This window comes from Priapulus caudatus, unplaced genomic scaffold (assembly GCF_000485595.1).
Source record: "Priapulus caudatus unplaced genomic scaffold, Priapulus_caudatus-5.0.1 Scaffold958, whole genome shotgun sequence".
Taxonomy (NCBI): Eukaryota; Metazoa; Priapulida; class Priapulimorpha; order Priapulimorphida; family Priapulidae; genus Priapulus; species Priapulus caudatus.
The window spans coordinates 92,286-111,850 of NW_014578019.1; the positions used below are offsets into that span (position 1 = coordinate 92,286).

At 43.9% G+C, this 19,565-nt stretch overlaps 1 protein-coding gene and 1 long non-coding RNA gene across 2 annotated transcripts in view; both read right to left on the reverse strand.

The window, feature by feature from the left end:
- The window catches only part of LOC106814657 (isocitrate dehydrogenase [NAD] subunit gamma, mitochondrial-like), a 51,449-nt gene that overhangs the window by 30,006 nt on the left and 1,878 nt on the right, over positions 1 to 19,565 (reverse strand). Inside the window, exons 4-7 of the mRNA XM_014819004.1 lie at positions 17,315 to 17,505; positions 16,692 to 16,825; positions 7,565 to 7,667; positions 5,861 to 6,007 (exon numbers count right to left, since the gene is read on the reverse strand). Of these exons, the coding sequence (XP_014674490.1) occupies positions 5,861 to 6,007; positions 7,565 to 7,667; positions 16,692 to 16,825; positions 17,315 to 17,505 (575 nt within the window). The remainder of the gene's footprint in view (positions 1 to 5,860; positions 6,008 to 7,564; positions 7,668 to 16,691; positions 16,826 to 17,314; positions 17,506 to 19,565) is intronic.
- On the reverse strand, positions 9,836 to 11,108 carry LOC106814658. The gene is made up of 3 exons (XR_001394636.1): positions 11,019 to 11,108; positions 10,448 to 10,508; positions 9,836 to 10,057 (listed from the first exon to the last, which is right to left on the reverse strand). It is a non-coding gene; the product is annotated as an uncharacterized LOC106814658 (long non-coding RNA).

The following is a 19,565-nucleotide window of genomic DNA, read 5'->3' on the forward strand; positions in this document are numbered from 1 at the left end:
TGAAGCTAACACGAACACCTACCTAATGCAAACTAACGTGCTAACTAACATCGTGTGACGTCTACAGCAGCGAGGCGTGGCCAACCGCCTACCGGAGTACTGGTGCGGTGTCTGTCACCCACGAGACCCAATGTTAAATTGACTACGTCACGAATTTTCTATGGTGTATTGTAAAATGTTTGCCTGCCATTTTTTTACATTAAAAGTAAGTACTAACGGAACTAAATGTATCGTCAATTCTTACTGATAAGATTGTTCTCAACTAATTAAAATCCATAAAACCTGGACGATTTGATATTATGATCCTGACATTAATTGCTTGCTATGGGCTATGTATGAGTCACGAGTATATGTTCACATCAAACAATATAGTAATATAGAACGTATAATGCAACAATTTAACCATAAAAGTGAACAGAATTACTTACATTTTATTTTTGTTTTACTATTTACGGTGCGTAATCACTTATCAACGACGTCGCTGCGTTATACGGTAACTAATATAATAAGAGGTGAGCGATGATGGCGAGGCATCTAATAACGTATTCTTTATCACGTCGATAATCGCCGCAGGATCCGCTCGATCGTGAGGCGGTTTTCGATCATAAAATAATCTTCCTATGATGGGCTTTAATTAGACGCTGTTGTCGCTGTTCTTTGATGTACGAATGATTGTGAAGGCTTAATTAGCCACCGCGATTCCCAGCTTTGTAATATACGAGATGTAGTAGGCCTACGTGCGTGCGTGCCTGCTTTGGTGCGGCGAGCGTGTGCGCGTGTGTGTGGTGTGTGTTGTGTTTTGTGTGTGGTGATGTGTTGGTGTGTGTGTCGTGCATGTGCGTGTGTGTGTGTGTTGTGTGTGCCGTGTGTGTGTGTGTGTGTGGTGTGTTGTGTAGTGGTGTGTGTGTGTGTGTGTGTGTGTGTGTGTGTTGTGTGGTGTGTGTGTGGTGTGGGTGTGTGTGCGTACGTGGCGTGTAGTGTGAGGGTAGAGTGCAGGTGTATGCGTGTGCGGATGCGTATAAGTGTAAGTGCATGTGTGCGCGTGCGTGCGTACGTGAGCGTGCGTGTGTGTAAGTACGCGTATAAGTTAGTTATTTTGATTACTGTAGGCTGAGCTACTTCCAGGCTTTCGCTCTAATCCGGAAACAAGCTTCGTGATTACGAAGGATCAAGAAATGTAGGATCACTGTTCTTCGTTGATCATGCACAATATGTTCTGATGTCCTTCGCAATTTGTGCAGAAAGACGTAATTGCATGCGCGCCGGCTCCGACGTCTAATGCGATCCTATTTACTAGATAATATCAAAAATAGATAATAGGAAATATTTCTCTATTATCTACTTCTGATAATATCACTATAATCCTATTACGGGGTCTCGCGTATACGTAAATCACGATACTTTCCTTCTGTTATTCCATGTAGACTGGCTGACACGGCGGTAGCCGCCGCAACGAGGCGAGCTAACGTTAATAATATCCCGGTTGTACGCGCTGCGTTTTTCCCTTCAGAAAACAAACAAGTTTTGGTTCACGGTAAGATTACGCGTCGCAAGTTCGAGAAGGGGGCAGAGTAAGGCAAGCACCGCGAGCGACCGGGAGACGAACTCTTTCGTCCCTCATCTGCGATGCTTACGTCCGAGAGAACGCTAAAGTTGGCAGCCTGTTCTGCTAGCATCTATGACAAATACGACATACGCATGTACGCTCTCCTATGACACTATTTGTCATAGAAAGGTTCTTCCTATGACAAATATTGTTGTATGTGTTGTGCGCATCATAAGAGTTTAGGAGCGCTATTATGAACGGCAATCAGTAAATTTTCAGCTGTAAAGCGGCACGAAGTAGACTCGCCAATATTTGTCATAGTAAGAATCTATAATCGGCCATTTTTGTCGAGAAATCACAATGCCACTTCTGAATTGACGCAGCAAGCGATACCATATTTGCTGTTACCTCAAAAGTCCATCCGTAATATTTTCTGTGAATAACATTTTCCTCGCTGGCACACGCGTGAATGGCCATTACTCCAAAAGTAGTTGAATTTTTACTTCAGAAGGTGTCTTCATATACAATGATCGAACACACAATCGTCAGATGTAGCAGAGATTCTAGCTTTTAATGACAACACAAAATTTTATTCAAACTTAACTGTTCTCGCGTTCGCTCTATCTTCGTCTCTGTCTGTTCTCGCTATCTCCCTGTATTTCTCTATTATTTTTCCGCGGTCTTCTCTCTCCTGCGCCGTCTTCTCCTCTCCTTCCATCGCACTCTCTCTACTATCTCTCTCTCTCTCTCTCTCTCTCTCTCTCTCTCTCTCTCTCTCTCTCTCTCTCTCTTGTTAACGTACAAGCATAGATGTTCGTAGCAGTAACTCCGAAATTACGCCATTGAAAAGATTTCAATCACATACTTCGCCAACTGTTCGCACCCTCTCACTCCCTACTACTGCTATTAACGATATCCCGCGCGAACTCTCTCGAACGCGGCACCAGATAAAGCACAACAACACATCGCGCATCGTTGCTTTGATCGTATAACATCCCTGCATCGCTTTGTTACTTCCCTCTCAGCCGCGACACCGCCAGCGATTGATGAGAGCCGAGCTCTCCACGCATGAATAAACCATGCTGCATGGAGTGTGTATACGCAGGCAGTCAGCGGCGCCGTCAATGGCTTCCATTCTCCCACTTCCAGCATCCCCCCGCATTGTCTCAGATGCGGCAATGATGCGTTTGATTCCCCAGCTGAGCCATATCGCGTATTAACACATCTCGGTCGCTAATGTTAGTCATTTGCAACACCGGAATTCCACCGTGGCGACAAATTGGTTTTCCATTTGCATTAATGTGTCGAAATCTGTACGACTTGATGACGTGTGAGCCCTCGTGTGACGTGACCTCACCGCGTCATGAGAGAAAGCTCTGACTTAATGATATGCCGGAATACTGGGAATATGATCCCGGGAAGGAATACTGAGGAGGGGGATGTTAGCAAATGATTCTAGAAGGGAGACCGCGCGTGAAGGAATACTAGTTAACGATTTTGGAGAGGGAATAATGTGAGAGAAATGTTAGTAAAGGATTCTGGTAAGGAAAGTGTAAGTGAAATAATTAGTAGATAATTCTCGGGAAGGAGTATAGTGTAGGAGGAATGTTGGTAAATGATTTTGAGAAGGGAATGGTGTGAAGGCAACATTAGTAAACGACTCTGGGAAGGGAAACTGTGGTGGGGGGATGTTAGTGATGTATGTGGGGAGGAAATGCTCGGATGAAATTCTAGCTTGGAAGAGACGTTTCGCAGTTTGATTTTACTGTGTGCAGTCGCGCAGAGTAAATCAAAAATTCACATATCGTTGATCCTTACGATGGAGAAATGAAACGCGTGACCTAGAGGCACCGACGTGCGCCAGGCGGTGTGCCGACTGCAAATTACACGACATATGATTAAAACAGTGACGTCGCTGCTCTGGTTTCTTACACGTGTCACCAAGGACATAATATAAAGACCAAATTACGAACAATTGGTTTTAACATCACTTCGCATCGTTGCACGCTTGCAGTAACATCGACAAGGTCCGCGTTTATAATATTACAAGCCAGTCATTAATCTCATTATAGTCTCACGTAACCTGACCTGACATGTAAGGTGTCGTTATAGGCGTAAGGCGCCATTAGACATCGTAAGCGATCGTCTTAATTAGATAATTGCAGTACGATTATAATTAAGATTCTAATTACGGGCCGTCGTCTCGGCATCCGCCGGGTTTCTCCTGTGTGTGTGTGTGTGTGTGTGTGTGTGTGTGTGTGTGTGTGTGTGTGTGTGTGTGTGTGAGTACAAGATATTTTATATAGGTTTATATGGATAATTAAGAACTTTAGTAGCGTTAAATTGTTCACAAATAGATACAATTACTGCAAAGCCTAAACTCTTCATTCAATTACTACAATTCATTACTACAGTCGCACCCCATTAGTACGAAACTGACGGGCCAAAGAAAAATAATCGTATTAAGCGGGTTCCGTATATTATATTAGCCTTAATTTGAAAAGAAAAACAATGGATTAGAAGGTGTGTACAAAGTGTTTTATATAGAAATGAATATACCGGGACAGAAAATGTCATGTTAGTAACAGAATTCTTGTATTATTGTCTTAAGTCAATATTTTACTAAAAGATTACTATGAATCGGGCCAGGATTTAGAGAAATCATCGTAGTCTCATCAGCGTAACGAGCGAATATGGCCATTTTGCGAGTATATATAGCGTACGATGAACTAACACGAACACCTACTTAATGCAAACTACGTGCTAACTAACATCGTGTGACGTCTACAGCAGCGAGGCGTGGCCAACCGCCTACCGGAGTACTGGTCGGTGTCTGTCACCCACGGAGACCCAATGTTAAATTGACTACGTCACGAATTTTTTATGGTGTATATTTGTAAAATGTTTGTTGCCATTTTTTTACATTAAAAGTAAGTACTAACGGGACTAAATGTATCGTCAAATTCTTACCTGATAAGATTGTTTCTCAACTAGTTAAAAATCCATAAAACCTGGACGATTTGATATTATGATCCTGATGCTTGCTATGGGCTATGTATGAGTCACGAGTATATGTTCACATCAAACAATATAGTAATATAGAACGTATAATGCAACAATTTAACCATAAAAAGTGAACAGAATTACTTACATTTTCTTTTTCTTTTTACTATTTACGATGACGTAATCACTTTAATCAACGACGTCGCTGCGTTATACCGTAAATAATATAATAAGAGGTGAGCGATGATGGCGAGGCATCTAATAACGTATTCTTTATCACGTCGCATAATCGCCGCAGGATCCGCTCGATTCGTGAGGCGGTTTTCGATCATAAAATAATCTTCCTATGATGGGCTTTAATTAGAGCTGTTGTCGCTGTTCTTTGATGTACGAATGATTGTGAAGGCTTAATTAGCCACCGCGATTCCCAGCTTTGTAATATACGAGATGTAGTAGGCCTACGTGCGTGCGTGCCTGCTTTGGGTGCGGCGAGGGCGTGTGTGCGTGTGTGCTTGCCTATGTGTGTGTGTGTGTGTGTGTGTGTGTGTGTAAAACGTTTGAAGTGAGAATGTAGTGCGATAGCGCCCTGGCTCAGAGGATGTTAGGAATATTAAACAACTAGAACTTTTCAGTTGTCCGATCGGGCAACTAGGCAAGAGAATAACTTGTCCGACATAGACTTTCACTTGTCCCGGGCAATCGGACAACCGTTAGTGTCGAGGGCTGATACGTGAACACAGGAGTTGGCGAAAGTCAAAATCAGGGGGGGGGGGCGATTGTGTCTTTTTATTCACCAATATTGACATTATAGAGTAATAAACTTCAGGGCAAGTTGTTTGTATCATCGAAAGTTCGTAACTCGAATGTTCGTAAGTCAGGGAGTCTCTTCTTTCTTCTTTCTTCTCGGCCAATCTATGATCCAATACATTACTGCTGCGATCCAACAACATTGTCCAACCAAACAATCAAGCAAAAAGCAAGCACACATGACTGCATGCCGACCAATAGCTATTACTCAATCACAAACACTTTGCAGAATCTAACCCTCCCATCCCAGATCTCCCCCCTCAGCCACCCCCTGCCGAACATGCAGTCATACATGTCTCAATATCACATACCCCAATCTAAGGTTATACAACATGCATCACACATACGTCCACGAAACACAGTCGCATCAACTGCAGACATGCAGCACGTGTTGGTCTCGTGGCACCACCTGGTGGCGCAATAAACAAAACAGGCCTGTCGACTGCAGAACTCAACGTGCGTTAGACTAGTGGCACCACCTAGCGGCACTGAAAACAAACTCACCGTTTCGAAGATGGCGTACTGCGGTCCGATGTTTGCGCCGGCAGTGAGTCCGTCTCCGCCAGCGATTCCGACGCCAATGTTTGCGACAATGTTTCCGTAGAGATTCGGCATCACCATAACGTCGAACTGCTGCGGTCGGGAGACGAGCTGCGCGAAACACAAGAGCATTCGTTGATATGTCAACAAGGCCACAGCGCCACCTAGAGTGGTCGTTGAGGTAGTCGAGCCGTACTAGTATGGAGCCACGACGGATGCCCGCCGTGAGGAGGTGGAGAATTCAGCCGCAAACCGTGGCGCCACCTATCAGTGCTGATCGAGGGCCTGTGAGTACTGTATATGCCATATTTTTCGTGTACGGACGATTTCGCGAATGGTTAAGTTTGCGGTCGGTGAATCATGAATTATTCGCTATTATTCGGTATGAATTATTCGTGTGTTGTTATTTGATTATTGTTATTGTTATTCGTGCGGTCGGGGGCGCGTTCGCAAAATTCGCGAAAATTAAACCACTGCGAAATATACAGTGTATACAGTATATAGCAGGTATAGAGATTCAGTAATAAGTGAGATCGGAAAGCCCATTGTGCTAATTACGTCCCAGAAAAAGGGGGTATAAAATGGCCACGGTGCGCTTAGGAAAGTACATGATTAATGTAAACACTCATGCGTTTTTCGTTTTTGCATTAACACAAACATTGCAAAATATCCCAAATGACCACAATCACATTTGTAAATGTTTCCGTAAACAGAAACGCACCTGTAAATTGAAGTACGATGTTAGTGAAGAGAATTATTGATCAAAAACCTAGACCAGTCACGGCAAAAAACGGCAGTTTATACCCCCTCTTCTCTGAGGCCAAACAAAAAATACCTTTGGTTCGGGTCACATGGATTGTGAAAATTAGGGTAGGTAGGTAGGTATAACATTTTTTTTTTACTTTTTTTCCTGTAAAAACATGGGTAGGCAGGAATATAATTTTTTTTTTCACAAGTTAAATATATACAGCTTGAAATGCATGAGCCACGAGATGCAAATGACTTGCAGTTGCATGTACCATTGCTGCAAGTCATGACATTGTTTTCAAAATGTGAACACCAGTCGTTTACTGGTGTCGTGTACTGGTATTCGTGTCGGGTACTGGATAGTTGTGTTAGGAATCACTCCAAAAACGGAGCTCGATTAATCGTCCCTTTGAACAAGCGAGTAACCGAAGTGTAAACGGCTCTGCGGCCGCGTATAGTACGATAGCATGCGTATACTATATCTATATAGTACGCGATCGATCGCGTACATCAAAGCCGGCCGCCGCGCCATACGACCTTTAGGCTCTGTTTATGAAGTAGCCGGCCCAGGCTCTATACGACTGTTTCACGTTGTAGGATTCTAGGAAACGTAGGTAGGAACTGTTTCACTTCTCGCCAACGAAGTTCTGTTTATACATATTTTGGAACTCTCCTTAGGTAAATAAAATGACAAGAGTCGGATATTTGAATATGTATGATCGGCAGGCGGTATCTTTGAATTTTATTTTTTCTTGAAACCCTCTAAAAGTGACCGCAGTCGCACATTTTATCACTCCGAAATGTGAAGTCGGGCGGGTGACCCGAACCAAAGGTAATTTTTAGGTCGGCCTGATCTCAATATGGCGGCGGGGACTTTCCGATATGGCTTATAAGGCAGGCGACGGAGTGCGATCCACTCACCTGCATGCAGGTATTGTCGACGATCATGTCCTGGAACTGGACGCTGGGATACTGCGCGGCGACGCGACGGCAGGAGTCGAGGAACATACCGTCAGCCAGCTTCCTGCAACAATGCAGCAACAGTGCAGCAACAATGCAGCAACAATGCAGCAACAGTGCAGCAACAGGCACTACAACTATGATAACTATGCTACAACTATGATAACTATGCTACAACATATGCACACGAAATTTCCGCACTTCCATGAAAAAGCTGTAGCAATGGTGCCACGTGATTACTGGTCCGTCACGTCAACCTACTACTACCACATCACTGCAGCCAAGCGTTGCTATGTACCTGTAGAATACCTGCTTAGCATAGTCAAGATGTCAACACTGTTCATGAAAAAATTTAGCAATATCAATTTGAACCGCTTGGAAAGAAGAGAAATAATGATCTAACAAAACCAAAAAGCCGTGACACTAGGAATCCATATGGACTTCATTGTTTTACCAATCAAAATGCCAAAAAAAACAGTAGGTTTGGGTGATTGCAGTTCGTGCACGTGTACGCTACAACGCTCGGTTACACGCCGCGAGGCACGTACAGTTCATAAGCTAAACAACAGAGGCCGAACCTTATTTAATAAGGCTTATATAAACATAGCCACGCGGGCGTGCGCGCCGGCAAATTGGTTTCATACCAGGCACGCACACTAGCGCTGAAGGGGTCGTTGTCGTATCAGGTACTACATATATGTACGCGAGGTACATATATGTATACACAAAGTGTACCAGACTTGTACTACAGAAGTGTACCCTGACCCTAACACTAACCCTAAACATACCTCATATAAAAATATAAACATAATACTAAACAACCTAAAACTATCTCGGGTACATATACGTAGTACCCGATACGACAACGACCCTTCGTGCCACACTCGCTATAGGAGTCGCACTTTGGCAATATAGTAGTAATGACCAAACAACTATAGTATAGGATTATCAAGATGAGACGAGAAAAGTGTTTATACCCTGAGAACAGAATAATATATATATATATATATATATTGCATGTTCACAGTTTAGACCAACACAGCTGGGCGATACGGAAGGCGCTTGAGAGAGATGCCTTCAATTGATCACTTTTCTGTGGTTTCTGTTTTAATAATACTTTATAGACTTGGGCCACTCGTGATTTAAGTTATTTACTAAAATAATGTATACAAAAATTAGTATTGCAAGTTTTTTTTTTTTAAGTAAGACACAAATCCTTAAAATGATAACATAATTTATTACATAATAACGACAACTCTATGGAGGTAACGATCTATAATTTATTACATCATGCCGAGTCGGTTATCTCAAGCCAGATTTCAAACAGTAAAGGGAAAAGAGCGCCAACTGTCAAAACATGAATTCGCTCCCTCGCCACTGAAGTTTTCGTAACAACCGACGGCTGTATAGCAACATACAACTGCACCTAGCACCCAATTGTACACGAACTAAACTGAAACACAGCGCCTGTCTGCGGTGCCCGAATTTCATGCTCCGTGTTTTCAAGCGCCAACCGACAAAACACTGTCCATGTTTGTTAGCGCAAATGACTGCAACGGAATTAGCTTTCACGCGCGGTGACTCACAAACACTCTCTCTCTCTCGACTCGCGCGTCACCGTACTGACTAGAAAAACGGCCTGCCTCCGTCGAAACGCGCTTCCAGACATTGATTTGTTAGATTCGCTTCTAGACCCCCCACCCCCACCCCCACACACACATCGTAAAGCGATTATTGCGAGAATTTTCCAGTGTTTTCCCCACTTTCATGATATCTACCGTTATTGCTTGAGTAACAGCAATTGTCTAGAGTAACAATAAAATGGTTAGAATCTTCGAACTTATCGAACTTGTTCGAACTGGAAAACTGCCAGTTTCGAACTTATCGTTTTTGTAAACATTCGTTTTCTGTCATCTTGAACTAACAGGAAGTATGCATTAGCTTGTGGCGCCGCCGCTTATCTGCCATACCCACAGTGAAGGCACGCACTTGTTTTCAATTCATCACCGACACAAATAGAAGTTTACCAATTCTGCCATTAGGCATTGTCGCGACACGATAAAATGTATTGCTGTTACGATGTGTTAATATCCAATTTTCTATGCTATAACTGCATAAAATCGTAGTATTTTTAATGTTGGTGTAATCAGTGATATTTTCGCTGTCAGGTGAGACTATATTCAGCTCTATTTAGTTTTTCTGAGCAAAAATCTCGCAATAGTCAGTTTAATACCCGGCACTCTGATTAAAGCGGCGGTTCGACAATGTGATGCTTTGTCGTCTCTCTTCACTGTCCGAGCCGTCGAAAATGTCTTACTGGCGATGGTTTCAGCCACGGTTGCTGTGCCGCTGAACAGCCACCTACCTCGACGCCATGTGCGCTCCGATCTTCTGCGTAATCGAGTCAAGGACGTCGGAGGTCGTAGCCGATCCGCCAAGGTCAGGCGTGTGCACCTATAACAAGAGAACGGTAAAAGACCGAGGAAGATGGCGATAAAAAAATCAAGTACCCGGCGTACGCACATAACAGCGAAGAACAGAAAAAAGCAGACGTTATATAGAGCAGTGAAATAAACTAACAACGAAACGGCAAAAGAACCAATTGCTCACAAAAAAACATGACGTGACAACTTGTTCGCGTTGCGACAAATATGTTCTCGACAATCTCACCACTCAATAACCCTAACTTGCAACTGAGCTACGAACGGAGACTGCTCTACGATTAAACATTGACAGAGAAGCTCTGTCGCATTTTCGGCCGACGTTTCGCATGAGTAAACGACTCTCTCCCTGTTTCATTGGAACAAAAAATAAATTGAAACTGTCGCGTGCTATAGCCGTCACCTTGTCGTCACTGATGGTCTTCCAGATTGCAGATTCAATGACATCGGCATGTGCTGACAGGCTGAAAAAATAATTGGTAAGCGTACTGCAAGCGCGAAGGTCACTCACTTCGAATTTCCACTCAAAATAAATCAAATTACATTTCAGACAGCTTCAATTTGGGCAGAGCCAATTTGGGGAGTTTCGATAATATCAGACCATTTCAGCTTTAGAACATGCATCTATAAATCACCAATATGAGATTAATTTGCTTAATTTTTACACTTCCTAGCAAAGCAGTTTCGTGCATCCTTCACACTGCAATCACATCACACTTTATGCCGCTCAAGAATTCTGATTTAAACCTGTCAAACTGGCCAGCCACCGACTTTATTATAATTAACGAGGCAGGGGAAACACGCAATCATTAACCAAATTAAACAATATGTTTCTTTGAATGATTTTCACTGATTCGAACAGCTTCAGTGGCAAGCTCTCGCGAAATATGTGTGATGTGGTAAGAAGCAGCTTAATTATTAATAATAATTAATCGTAGTGTTAATTAGTTTTCACCACTGATTCTACAGCTCACCCTAAGTAGCGGCACAGCTTCACCCCAGCCAGCAGCATTGCTGTCGGATTAGCCGTGTTTTGGCCTGTGATCGACTTGCCTGTGCTTCGAGTACCCTGAGAAACACAACAGCAATGTTACAGTATGTTACAGCAATGTTACAGCAATGTTACAGTATGTTACAGCAATGTTACAGCAATGTTACAGTATGTTACAGCAATGTTACAGTATGTTACAGCAATGTTACAGTATGTTACAGCAATGTTACAGTATGTTACAGCAATGTTACAGCAATGTTACAGCAATGTTACAGTATGTTACAGCAATGTTTACAGGATGTTACAGCCAAAGTTACAGGCACAGTGTACAGCAATGCTACAGTATCTTACCAGGCATTGTTACAGGCAATGTTACAGTATGTTACAGCAATGCTACAGCAATGCTGACGAGCAATGTTACAGTATGTGTACCAGCCATGTTACAGGATGTTACAACAATGTTACAGCAATGTTACAGTATGTTACAGGATGTTACAGCAATGTTCAGTATGTGTACAGCAATGTACAGTGTTACAGCAATGTTACAGCATAGTTACAGCAATGCTTACAGTATGTTACAGCAATGTTCGTATGTTACAGCAATGCTACAGCAATGCTACAGTATGTTACAGCAATGTTACAGCAATATTACAGTATGTTCACCAATGTTACAGCAATGTTACAGTAGTTACAGCAATGTTACAGCCAATGTTATCAAGCAACGTTACAGCAATGCTACAGTATGTTACAGCAATGTTACAGTATGTTACAGCAATGTTACAGCAATGTTACAGTATGTTACAGCAATGTTACAGCAATGTTACAGTATGTTACAGAGCATGTTACAGCAATGTTACAGTATTTACAGTATGTTACAGCAATGTTACAGCCAATGTTACAGTATTGTCGCACTGTACAGGTATGTTACAGCAATGTTACAGTATGTTACAGCAATGTTACAGCGCATTATATCAGAGTTGGTATACAGAGACCCCGACTTACGAACAGGTTTGGTTCGCGAGCGGTCGTTCGTAAGTCGATTTGTTCGTGAAGTCGACACATATGCTACGGACGTATACGGTATTGTACAGTAGTGCTAGCATATGTACTGTGTGACATCGAGTAACTATAAGTGTGACATGTGGTAAACCATATAGCCAGGCCTCGACGCTTACTTTCAAATCTGGTTGTCCTGTCGGGCAACAAGAAGCAATTTTTACTTGTCCGTTTTTGATTTTACTTGTCAAAAAATTACTTGTGCAATCTATGAGGCGTTAATGTCCTCTTTGGTTCAGTGCATATCATATTATCAGGAGTGTATAATATAAGACCTATATTGATATCAAATTAGATATATACATATATAATACTATTAGATAATGTGTAGATATATATATATTGTACACCCCTGATATTTTTGCCAGTATTCCTGCGTGCATATAGGCTCGCACATACCTAGGCATGTGTCTGCGGCGCGCGTTGGCATGCGTGCGTTGAGGCTATTACACTTACAGTATATATACCGTAATTACTTTGTGTATAAACCGCGCTTTTGTCAGCAACAACTTCAATAAAAAAAACCAAGGGTGCAGATATACGACGAGGCCAAGAAATCTTGTTAATGACACATGTTTTGTACAACTTTTCAATGCAAAAATGGGGTGAGACTTATAATATACATGAATTGTACTTATAACACGTGTAAATACAGTACATGTAAAATCGTAATGAAATTCACACGTTTATGTTTGCATGCCGGGACGCATCATTGTGTGTCATTATTTAGCGATTGCCAGCTTTTTCCTCAATCACAGGAAATAGTTTTGCTGTCCGTCCTTCATCCCAGCGATGCCCACCCCTAATATTCAGTAATGAATATGCCCCAACCGACTATAACAATCGTACCCCCACCCCAGTAGTAGCGCAGTACATTAAATCAATGCCGCCCCGGCCAGGGAGGTATGCATTGGCCGCTCTGAAGAAATCTGTAATGGTAACAGTTGGTGTTGCCGGCTGCTTTTTTCATGGACCTTTGAAAACGTTTGAAGTGAGAATGTAGTGCGTATGCGCCCTGGCTCAGAGGATGTTAGGAATATTAAACAACTAGAACTTTTCAGTTTGTCCGATCGGGCAACTAGGCAAGAGAATAACGTTGTCCGACATAGACTGTCACTGTGTCCGCGGCAGATCGGCACAACCGTTAGTGTCGAGCGGCTGATACGTGAACCAAGGATGTGCGAAAGTCAAAATCAGGGGGGGGGGGGGGCGATCTTGTCGTCTTTTTTATTCACCAGAATATTGACATTATAGAGTAATAAACTTCAGGGCAAGTTGTTTGTATCATCGAAAGTTTCGTAACTCGACATGTTCGTAAGTCAGGAGTCTCTTCTTTCTTCTTTCTTCTCGGCCAATCTATGATCCAATACATTTCTGCTCGGCGATCCAACAACATTGTCCAACCAACAATCAAGGCAAAATGCAAGCACACATGACTGCATGCCGACCAATAGCTATTACTCAACTCACAACACACTGTTGCAGATCTAACCCTCCCATCCCAGATCGTCCCCCTCAGCCACCCCCCTGCGAACATGCAGTCATACATGTCTCAAATTCAACATACCCCAATCTAAGGTTATACAACATGCATCATACATACGTCCACGAAACAGTCAGCGCATCAACTGCAGACATGCAGCACGTGTTGGTGGTCGCTGGCACCACCTGGTGACGCAATAAACAAAACAGGCTGTCGACTGCCAAACTCAACGTGGCGTTAGGAGCTAGGCACACCTAGCGGCCATGAAAATCAAACTCCACCGGGTTTCGAAGATGGCGTACTGCGGTCGATGTTTGCGCGGCAGTTGAGTCCATCTCGCCAGCGATGTCGACGCCACAAGTATTTTCCGCAATGTTTCCGTAGAGACTCGGCCATCACCATTATCACGGTCCGAACTGCTGGCGTCGGACGAAGACGAGTCTGCGCGAAACACGAAGCAGCATTCGTTGATACCTCGTCACAAGGCCACGCGGCCACCTAGAGTGGTCTTGAGGTAGTCGAGCCGTATACGGTATGGAGCACGACGGATCCATTGCCGCGTGAGGGAGGTGGCAGAATTCAGCGCAAACCCGTGGCAACGGCGCAGCACTCCTATCGAGTGCTGATCGAGGTGGTGCCAGGACGTATATGCGCCATGATTTTTCGCTGTTACCGCGATTTCGGCGATATGGTTAAGTTTGCAGCGTCGTCCGTGAATCATGAATTCATTCGCTATTCATTCGCTATAATTATTCGTGTGTGTGTACATTTGCATTATTGTTATTGTTAATTCGTGCGGTCGGGGCGCTTCCTGCTTCGCAAATTCTCGCGAAATTAAGACCACTGCGAATATAACATTCTGATATACAGTACTTATAGCAGGATAGAGATTCAGTAATTTAAGTGAGGATCGGATAGCCATTGTGCTAATTACCGTCCAGAAAAAAGGGGTATAAAATGGCCACGGGCTGTTAGAGAAAGTAAGATTGATTAATGTAAACATCATGCGTTTTTTCGTTAATTGCGAATTAACACAAACATGCAAATATCCCAAATGGGACCACAATCACATTTGGTCAATGGTTCCGCCAGTAACAGAGAAACGCACTGTAAATTGAAGTCGATGTTAGTGAAGAGAATTATTGATCAGAAAAAAGCTAGGACGCAGTCACGGGCACAAAAACGCAGTTTTATACACGCCGCTCTTCTCTGCGAGGACCAAACAAAATTACCTTTTGGTTCGGTCATGGCACTTGTAGGAAAATGTGGGTACCGTTAGGTAGGTATAACATTGTTTTTATTTCACTTTTTTCCTGTAAAAAAATGCCTCGAGTAGGGGCACGGATATTATATTTTTTTTTCACAAGGTTAAATATATAGCAGCCTTGAAATTGACAGGAGCCACGAGATGCATGACTTTGCAGTTGCATAGTTAACCGATTGACTGCAAGTCATGACATTGCTCTCTCAAAATGATGAACGACAGTCGTTTACTGGTGGGTCGCTGTACTGCGTATTCAGTGGTTCGGGTGACTGCCGATAGTTGTGGTAGGGAATCACGTCCAAAAACGGAGCTCGATTAATGCGCCCGTTGAACAAGCGAGTAAGCTGTAGCGTTGTAAAACGGCTCTTGCGCGGCGTCGTATTGACGAGTAGCGATGCGAGCAATTGTTGATACGTATATTCTATTATTAGTACTCGCGATCGATCGCGTACATCAAAGGGGCGCCGCGCGCCATACGGACCTTTAGGCTCTGTTTATTGAAGTAAAGCCGGCCCAGCCTTCCTATACGACTGTTTCCACGTCTGTAGGTTCTAGGAAACGTTAGCGTACGCCGAACTGGTGTTCACTTCTTCGCAACGACAGTTCTGTTTATACATATTTTGCGACACTGCTCCTTAGGTAAATAAACATTGAAAGAGTCGGATATTTGAATATGGTGATGATCGGCAGGCCGGGTATCTTTGAATTTTATTTTTTCTTGAAACCTCTAAAAGTACCGCAGTCGCACATTTATCCTCAGAGAAATGTGAGTCGGGGTGGTGACCCGAACAAGGACATTATTTAGGTCTGACCGTGTGATCTCAATATGGCAGCGGGACTTTCCGATATGGCTTATAAGGCAGCCGAACGGAGCGCGATCCATCTCACCTGCATGCCAGTATTTGTCGCGATCATGGTCTGCCGAACTGGTTACGCTGGTATACTGGCGCCGAGCATCGCGACGGCAGGGTCGAGAGCGAAGCATACCGGGCAGCAGCTTCCGCTCCCCGCAACAATGCAGCAACAGCTGCCAGCAGACAATGCGGCGAACAGATTGAGCAACAGGTGCAGACAACAGGCTGCAATATTATGCTGCACAGCTTTTACGAGCAACGAATGCGAGCAACATGTGCAGCAAACAAATGCGTAGACAACAGGCTGCAATATTGCCCTCCCGTGTCACACCAATTGACTCATCACCACGACGACAGCATCCCTCAAATTCCTCCGGGCAATCAGGACTATTCAACCATGACGACAGCAGTTCCCACATTGCCCTTCCCGCGTTCAATCGACTATTCACCCATGACGCAGCCCCATTGCCCCACATTGCCTCCGCGTCAATCGCTATTCGACGCTGACGACAGCAATCCCAACCTTGCCCTCCTGCGTCAATCGTCTATTCACCATGACGACAGCATCCCAAACATCGTCCTCCTGCGTCAATTGACTCTTCACCATGACGACAGCATCCCAACATTGCCCTCCTGCGTCAATCGACTATTCACCATGACGACAGCATCCCAAACATCGTCCTCCCATGTCACGCAACCGTGTTCGTCCCCCGTCCCAACATTGGCACGGTGAGTTTATGGTGCACCTTGCATGGTTCGATGAACAGTGTGTTTATACTAGAGATGGTTCTTTACCCTTTTCTCGCAATTTATTTTTGCGAAGGTATCGAATGCCTAACAGGGGATGGGCACAAGCGATAGCACGAGATCCCTAATGTTGCTGATGTTGCTTGATGTGGGGAGGGCACGATGTAAGGTGTGTAGGTAAGTGACGGTGTCGCTGTTAATGAAATCTCATTTTCAGACGTGATTAAGATCAGAACGGAGAAAAAAACTTACATAATGTTAGCTTTGTGCACGGCTGTGACTTTTTTGCGTCCGTGGTCGAGCGCGTATTGAAAAGCATAGTGAGCGATGCTTTCAGAATGTTCTCTGGTGATAATCTTCAAACTCTCCACGACACCCGGAACATTCTGCAGTAGCCAAACGTCAATATCAAAGGCCACGTAGAGAGAAAACTCGCAACCAACAAAACATTAAAACGACAAAATCAAACACAGCAGAAATGCTAACAGAGAACTACCTGCCTCGGCCTTATATTTTCTAAATTAATTCATACAATTAAAATTCTATTGTGACAATAGCAAAATGCAAGCGATGGAAGGCAGTGGAATATGAGACCAATTCTCACTTACTTCCATCCACCCACCCAGACAGATGACAGAGATCGATTCGCCCTTCCCACCAATGCACCCACACACACGTACGCAGGCACAAACACAGCAATTGGCACCCTATATGCAAGGTTCTCTTGCAACCACCCACACACGCGCGCGGGCACATGCACACACACACACAAGCACGCACGCACGCCCGCACGCACGCACGCACGCACGCACGCACGCACGCACGCACGCACGCACGCACACACGCACACACACACCCACGAACAGGGCCTGTACCTCATGCTCAAGGCTCTTGTACTCGCCCTCGGTGTTCTCGCGAATGACGACGACGTCGATGTCAGCATGGCGCGAGCGCACGCCCGGCACGCTGCGGCAGTGCACGATGTTTGCCTGCAGGTCGAGCCTCACACGCAGCAGCAGGTTGTGCGAGATGAAGCCGGGCTCAGCGTGATGCGTCTCCACGTTTCCTGCGGCGACCAGAAACAAACACGAACAGAACATTGGCGTTACTTTATTACGAGCATCGCAAGAAATAAATTATGTATATTACCAAGAGCGTATTAAGAAGGAGAGCGTACAACGAAGGAGGTGAAATGCTGAAACCATGTTGCAGTATTAGTCGAATTAAGAAATTTTGCCCGTTTTATTTTTGACGATTCTTTGCGGTATTATTAATCAGCTGTCCTACCTTGCTAATATAAAACAAACCGCTTGTCCCTATTATATAGCCCCTACGCTGAGATGAGGGGTGAAAATCTGGTATTTTTGCCGAAAACCGACCCGAGATCCATGTTTGCTGCGACCCTCTCTCGCTTTGTGGCTAGTGTGTTGCTTCCGGTCGCCGCTGTGTACTGCCATGGTAGTGCTGACTCATTACGTCAGTACTACAGAGTTTACTACATCCAGCGTGAGGTGGGCACAGGTGGGGGTCATCACTATGGCAATCAATAACAGATGTCAATGAATTCATTGTCATTCATTCCATTTGTCAATCATTGACGGAAACACGCGAGGTTCCCCGAAGCTATCTCAAAGCAAGAGAAGGTCACAGCCAACCGGGATCTCGAGTCGGTTTTCGGCAAAAATACCAGATTTTCACCGCTCATTATCTCAGCGTAGGAGCATCGTAGGGACAAGCGGTTTGTTTGATATTAGTAAGGTAGGATAGATGATCAATACTAATTCGACTAATACTGCAATATGGTTTCAGCATTTCACCGTTGTACGCTCTCCTTCTTAATACGCTCTTGATGTTATGCGTACGAGTCGCATTCGTGTATAACTTAAGTCGCAACCCATATTTCGCCTTGAAAAGTTGATACAAACATTGGTACAGCAACAAGATTTTTTATCCTCATGCATAAGTCACACCTCTGATTTTTTTTAGTGAAGTTGTGTACAAAAAAGTGTGACTTATACATGAGTAAATATGGCAGTTGCATGGATCACGATGTACTGTAAGAAACAAATCTCCACAGGTATATTCTATGGCTTACTCTACATATAGCTATCTGTTATGAGTGAGCCTCCACTCGTTTCAAGAGAGAAATGTAGTGAAGATGTGATTTGGCCCTACTAGCCTCCATAAAGTGACACAAACATTGCGAGGCTTTAGATGTTTCGATCTCCTCCCCAAACTTATAAAGAATGTATGCTGCTTCTGGAACACAATCCCTACCTTGAAATCGATTTCTGTGAGCAAGTGTCGGCACATACATGTGTAAAACTAAAAGATTTTCAACACGTAACACTTGCTATCTCAACTTCAAAGCCGCCTCCAAACATTGCCGATGCAATACCTTTCAGCGCCACCTTGTTACGTTTGACAGCCAGCACAGCATTGTCCAGATCCTCTTCACTGTCATGTTGCGAGTCCAATAGAACCTCTTCAAAGTCAACCGGCACAGCAGCAGCCCTGCGAGCAGAGCGCAGAAATACTGTAATGTCATGATTAAGTAACCATCACTGCCAGAATGACTGAAGTCAGACAGGTTGGGAGTAACGGAGGACGATACGGCCGATCGAGGAAGGTGGAGAAGAATCATCAACAGGGAGGTCAGCCCCTAGCTGACATCTCAGCGTGGACCATCCGCGAGAGACTACCACAAAGAAGAAGAACAAAGGCAAGAATGATTGAAGATCAAGAGGAGATGACACCTAACATATATTAAAAAAAGAAGAAGACAGTGCTACCCACAAAATCAGCTAGCTAGCACCGACTGAATTACTGAAAATCGAAACATTACACCTAATACATATTAAAATATGAGAATACAATGCTACCACCAAATCAGCTATCTATGACTGACTGCATGTCTGGCCGTTGAGGGAACACATCTAACAAACACTCAAACATATTCGTGTCATAATGGCGAGTCATAGAACTGCTAGTAGCTATCGCTGCGTACACGTCCCATGATCGAGACGCTATCTCACACTGTAACACATACAATCAGGAGTAAGATAATATAGAGGAGTATGACTGTCCAAAACATGTGAAATTCAACATTTGCTTGCCTAATTTTAC